The following is a 6,199-nucleotide window of genomic DNA, read 5'->3' as shown; positions in this document are numbered from 1 at the left end:
TTTATAATATTTTTATTTTTATCTTTCAAAATTAAAAATATTTTTAAATATTAAATAAATATTATTTTAATTTTAACAATACTTCAAAATTATTAACAAAATTATATAGCTAGCTACTTTAATTACCATAACAATAACCACTATAATATTCATTATATAAAAAATTAGTGGTCGCACTTCTTAATATTAAGCCTTTAACTGTATTTACTAAGTTTTCCAAATGGAGCACAACCCTTGGTGCTAATTGAACCACGTCAAACTTAATCCACTGTCCAAGATGCGTTTGTTTTTTTTATGAAAACTGTTATAATAATAATCATTGTAAATATATTGTAATCTATAGTTTTTTTCTCACATTATTTTTTCTTCTATTATATTTGTTTCTCACACTATTTTTTAAAAAAAATTAAATGATTATTGTGGTCTTTGTGAAAAACTGAAAATACATTATTCTTTTAAAGAAAGAAATTATTTATTAATTGATTTTTTGGTGAAACTATGTTATCCATGACTAATAATAATTATAATAATTTTTTTTGTCGTGATTGGTTAAAAAATGTATTTCATTTTTAACAGTAGAGATTGAACTCGTAACTATATAGATATTTATTTATAACTGGATGATGAACTATGACCACACCACACTATGGTTTCCCTTATGCGATTGTAGGTACATTATACTAATGCTATATTATTAAAACTGTTACTATAATTATATAAACATATGGATACCCATCTAGCAAATGAGATTCACCCAAAGTGGCTTCTTTTTTATTAGTGATTCGAAAGTATCCAAAGTTCTCGATGCAATGGACATTTATTTTCAGAAAATTAAAGAAGTATAAGTAAGCATGACTCCAAATTAACTTTAGATTATTAGTTTATTACTGTTTCCAAATATTCTTGTTATTTTTCTTTTTCTTTTCACACGACATTTGAATACTGATAGTTGATGTGCTAATTATTATTAAAATTTCATTCACAGTACTATCGAGATTATTTTAAAATAACTATTCAATTTTCCCCCTCCAAAACCATGGTTTCCGTGACAGTAAATAGTAAATACTCATATTTGAGTCACCAATAAAAATACTCATATTTGAGGAAAAAACCACATTATAATAGAATTAATTTTTTCAGCAAGAAATGTTTTCCTGTATATACTACCATACCCAAATTTACAATTTACTTAAAGAAACTAAGTATGTATTGTTTGAACTTTGAACCAACTCCAAAAGATATTAAATATTTAATTTAATATGCATACATAAAATTTTTAAGTATAATATAAGTTTAATTATTCTGTTATTTCTTATTATTTTATCACATTTTTAATTAGATTATTATAATTTTAAAATTTATAACTAGATTTTTATATCAGATAAAAAATTTCAATTAAGATATTAGTAGTTTCTTCTTTCCATAAAAAGTTATAATAATCCTAGATGTCTAATATCCACTTCTATATTATTTCAAGATTCATCTTACATGGAACACAAAATGAATAGTTCACGGATTTTTTTTGTAATTTAAAAAAAATAGAGAGAATTTAATTGAAAATTTTCATCTAGTATGAGACATCAATTACAAATTTATAAATAATTATAATAACTTAATTATAAATTTATGAAAAATAAAAAGATTAATATAATAATTAAACCTTAAATAGTTTATCATAACATTATTTTATTATAAATTTTTCTAGTTAATTAGAAAAAAAAACTGATATTGTCTCATTTTTACACAAGGATTACAGGTATTTTAAAATAAATTCTAAGATGTAAAAACTTAATTCGAAGCTAATGAATAGTGTACTTATTAATAAATACTATAAAAACTAATATTTCAATAAATGTCAAATACATGTTTTATTAAAAACTGCAAAAATGGCTTGTTAAGATTTGTTTGGTCTTATTAATATGTATTTTAAGAAAATATTTAAAAGTAATGCTTTTATATTTATCATATATTAAATATATAAAAAATTAAAATGTATCTATATAAAATAATATATTTGTTATGCCATGTAACCGTGAAAATAATATATTTGTTAAGATTTTAGAGGGGTCCAACAATTTCTCATTTGATGTTTGCCAATGATTTACTTTTTTTTTGTAAAGTCGAAAAACAGTAAGTTTAAACTGTGATGGTAGCTTTGGAAAATTTCTGCAGAGCCTCTGGGAGGAAGATTAATGTAGAGAAATCTAAAGCGCTATGCTCCAGGAATGTTTCGGCAACAAAAAAGGATATTTTTACTGGAGTGTCTTCTATCAGATTCATCCAGAATTTGGACAAGTATTTAGGGGTGAACTTTAATCACTCTCAGTTGACACGTGCAACCTTCAATGATATTCTGGACAAGATTCGGGAAAGGCTAGCCAGGTGGAAAGGGAGATTGCTTAATAAGGCGGGCAGACTCTGTTTGTTCAATTCGGTAGTGACTGCGATTCCTATTTACCGCATGCAAGTATCTCTCTTTCCTAAAGGGGTAACTAATTAGATAGAATCTATGATGCGGAACTTTCTATGGAAGGGTCAAACTGATGGTAGAGGCCTGAATCTAGTTAACTGGAAGGTGTTGGACACCCCTAAGAAGTTTAGGGTCTGGGAATTAGAGATCCTTTTTGTTCTAATATTGCTCTTCTTAAAAAGCTAGTTTGACAACTTTTTTACCATCCTGACAAGCTATGGGTTCAACTGTTGACGGAAAAATACCATTCTTCTAAGGGTGATTGTTCCAGTCGGTCTCAAGGAAGGGGATCTTATGTTTGAAAGAGTATATGTCGAGTTTAGGATATCCTGAAAGAAGGTTTTATTTGGTGCATTGGAGATTTGGAATAGAACTTTTGGTTTTTTAAATGGAGAAGAGATGGGCGACTGTGTCATGAGATAGATTATGTTCACATTTCTGATTCGGATATCAGGATCTTGGACCTTTGGTCATTTGGACATTGGAACCTTGAGAATATCTATTCTCCTCTGAATTAGTCTCTACAGAGCAACATTAATTCTTACAACCCGGACGTTCAAGCTGGTTTAGAGGTCGGTTGGTGTTGGACTAGTGTGGCTTCAAAGGTTTATGATACTCGTAGTGGTTATTTGTGACTCAGTAAAAAGATGTTTAGTTGGGAGGATAGGGTTAATTGGCTTTGGCTTTGGCGTCAATATGTTTCGAAAAAGTACAATTTTTTTGCCTGGCTATGTCTTCGGGAGACTCTTCCTACTGCTGCATTTCGTTTTAGGAGGGGCATTTCGCACACGGATAGCTGTCCACGATGTTTCTCAGGTCAAGAATTGCATTCGGGATTCTCCAAAAGCCCAGCTAGTTTTGGTAAGTTTTGGGGATCTCCGGTCAATCAGTGAATTTGATTAGGGGTGGCAACACCATCCGAACCCGCGGGTACCCACCCCGCCTCTACCCGCTCGGGGCGGGCTTTGAGCGGGGCAGATTTTAGGAGGGGCGGGACAAGATCGGATTTAGGTAATACCCGCCCCGGCATATATATAATATATATATGTAAAATAATTAGTAAATGATTAATAATATTGTATCATATTTAAATTTTTACTTTAGTTTATATTATGTATGTGATGATGGTTATATAAATTTTGAAATTTGATTTTATTTATTGGATTTTAATAATTATAGGAGCGAGTAGGAGCGGGGCGGGTTCTATGCAAGTTGTTGTACGGCGGAGCGGGGTCGGGTAGAGCAAAAACCCACCCCTACCCGCCCCGTTGCCACCCCTAAATTTGATGAATTGGTTCGTACATAATATATAGCAAGCAGCGCCCCTTTAGATTCTTTTTTGGTCTCTGGTAAATTTGGCGTTCGAGGAATAACGAGATCTTTCATCCTCACGAGTATTGGACCACAAACAATGTGACTGATATGGCTTTATCCTTAGAAAAGGAGTTCCAAAATATTTTTGAGTTGCAACGATTGTCTCTCTCCTCCACCATTAGTGGCTCTTGGATTTCCCCTCAGTTGGTACCTTTAAGATTAATTGTGATGCTAGCTATCCTGGCAATGGTGTTTGGGTTGGTTTTACTTGTGTTAGCAGAGATTGGAAGGAAAGATGGCAACAAGGCTGTTTGGGAACAATTGATAGTCGTAGCATTTTGTAAGGGAAAGTTGTTTGCTATTTGGAGAGGCTTTTTTTAGCATGGGACTCGGAGTAAAGAGACATTGTATGTGAGACAGACTGTTTGGCCGCCTTTACTATTGTTAATCATTTACAGGATTGCTCTAGTTTTATTGATTCTTTGGTGTTAAAAATCCAAGATATCATGTCTTGAAAATGATGTGCTGATCTCCGATTAATCTTGAGAGATGCAAATATAGTAGCAGACATCATGACAAAGACTACAATGAGGAATGAGGACCCTTTCTCCTCAAGTGAAACTTCCGTTGCTTTAGAAGGAATTTGAGAGTGGTATTTAATAGGATTGCCTTTCTTAAGCAATTTTTTGTTTATTTTTATTTCTTTCTTTGGTGTTTGTTTTTTTTAAGTCACCATAAAAAGTAATTAATTAAAGTAAAGTCAATTAGTTAAAAAATAAATTTATTATAAATTTTTTTTATTACTTTGATTTTTTAAATTTTAAAATGAAAAGTAAAAAAATTATTGTAGTTATAACTCTCTTAGACTTTTTTTATTCCAAATTGGCAGTAATAATAACTAATAAGTACCAGTAAAGTAATGTCGAAAATGATTGTTAAAACCCAATTGTGATTTATTTAATTAATTAATTGAGGGTAAGGTAATTGAAAAGGAAGGTTAGGGCCTAGGGTGTTGACGTGAGATATTGTTTGTTAATGATGAATTGAAGTGAACAGCATCATCAATTCATCATCTCACTCTGATCAACGGCTCAGATTGATTCCTGTGTTTCGGGCTTCTCTCTCTCACTCTCCTTGTTTTATGTGCCTACAAGCTTCGCTGATTTCTTCTTCTCCTTCACCTACCTATCCCATTTCTCTCTCTCTGACCCTTCTTCAAGAAACAAGAAGAAGAAGATGTTAGGGAAGAGAGGTCGTCCTCCAATGAAGAGAACCACCAGCATGTCTGAGATAACCTTCGATCTCGCTACGGATCCCAAACCACCACCACCACCACCACCACCACCGCCGCCACTATTCCCACTCTCCGAACAAACCCCTGACTTCCTTTTTGCTTGCTGTCTCTGCAAACGGCGCTTGGTTCCTGGCTCTGACATATACATGTACAGGTATATACGCATCCATAAGACCATAACTATGTATGTGTACATGTATATACGTATTTTTGTATTTGAATTTTGTGTGGTGGCAGGGGTGATAGTGGGTTCTGCAGTCAGGAATGCCGTCAACAGCAGATGAACCAGGACGAAAAGAGGAAGGATAAGTGTGCTGTGGCATCAAACAAACAACTTGTTGCAACCGCACCTTCTGGATCCCAACTTGCAACAACCTAATAATAACACCAAATAACCCTTCCTCTCTCTCTCTCTCATGCCCTTAATTAACTACAAAAATATATGTACATATATCCCTACTCTTCTCTAATCTCCCCCCTAGTTTTCTCTGTAATATTTCGCCACCATGCTGCTGCTGCTGTTTTGTTTTTTCAATAGTGGGTCTTCCCTGCTTCTACCGGGGCATGTAATTTTGAACTACGCCCTACTATACTATACTATACTACTTTTCTCTCCAATTTTCTATCATCATCATAACTAGGGGTAAACAAAATTTCTTTCTAGAGACTTTGATAGGTAGACAATAATTTTTGTAAACAATATAAATAATAGACTCTAAAATTAGTCCAATAAAGTAAAAACACATTCCATTCCCAAATTACTCATCTAAATCTTAATATTAGGATAATTATCTGCATACTTAATGAATTGAACATCTGATATATCTATTATTCACATTGTTTAATATTTTTATTCTCTACTTATACTTTTATTCTCTACTTATACTTATTGTATAATTTGCTTGCATGCTATTTCCCTGTGTCTTTGACAATAATAATTGGTCGCCCCCGCTTTCTTTTTCCCGTCATCACAGTGTTCCAAGGACTTGTTCATACTTTAGTAGTAAACCCTGTGGGAAATTATTAATAGCGTGATGCGACTCATGAGTCATGAGTCTTTATGCCGTCACTACTCACTACAGCTCCACTCCCCTTTTCTTCCAAGATGATTATAATAATAA

The 6,199-nt window shown here is 32.6% G+C and overlaps 1 protein-coding gene across 1 annotated transcript; it reads left to right on the top strand.

Annotated features, from left to right (window-relative positions):
- The first annotated feature begins 4,834 nt into the window (after window positions 1–4,834).
- On the top strand, window positions 4,835–5,696 carry LOC112706150 (FCS-Like Zinc finger 6). The gene is made up of 2 exons (XM_025757302.3): window positions 4,835–5,232; window positions 5,316–5,696. The coding sequence occupies exons 1-2, from the start codon at window positions 5,021–5,023 to the stop codon at window positions 5,455–5,457; spliced, it is 354 nt and encodes a 117-aa protein (XP_025613087.1). The 5' UTR covers window positions 4,835–5,020; the 3' UTR covers window positions 5,458–5,696.
- The last annotated feature ends 503 nt before the right edge of the window (window positions 5,697–6,199 follow it).

Source organism: Arachis hypogaea, chromosome 8, assembly GCF_003086295.3.
Source record: "Arachis hypogaea cultivar Tifrunner chromosome 8, arahy.Tifrunner.gnm2.J5K5, whole genome shotgun sequence".
Classification (NCBI taxonomy): Eukaryota; Viridiplantae; Streptophyta; class Magnoliopsida; order Fabales; family Fabaceae; genus Arachis; species Arachis hypogaea.
Note: the sequence above shows the minus strand (reverse complement) of the source record. Positions and strands in the feature narration are given on the sequence as shown.

What these genes read in the sequence shown, in the direction of transcription:
- LOC112706150 (XM_025757302.3), top strand. Translation starts at nt 5,021, where the DNA reads ATGTTAGGGAAGAGAGGTCGTCCTCCAATGAAGAGAACCACCAGCATG. An exon ending in TCTGACATATACATGTACAG is followed by an intron (nt 5,233 to 5,315) that starts GTATATACGCAT and finishes GTGTGGTGGCAG; the next exon opens with GGGTGATAGTGGGTTCTGCA.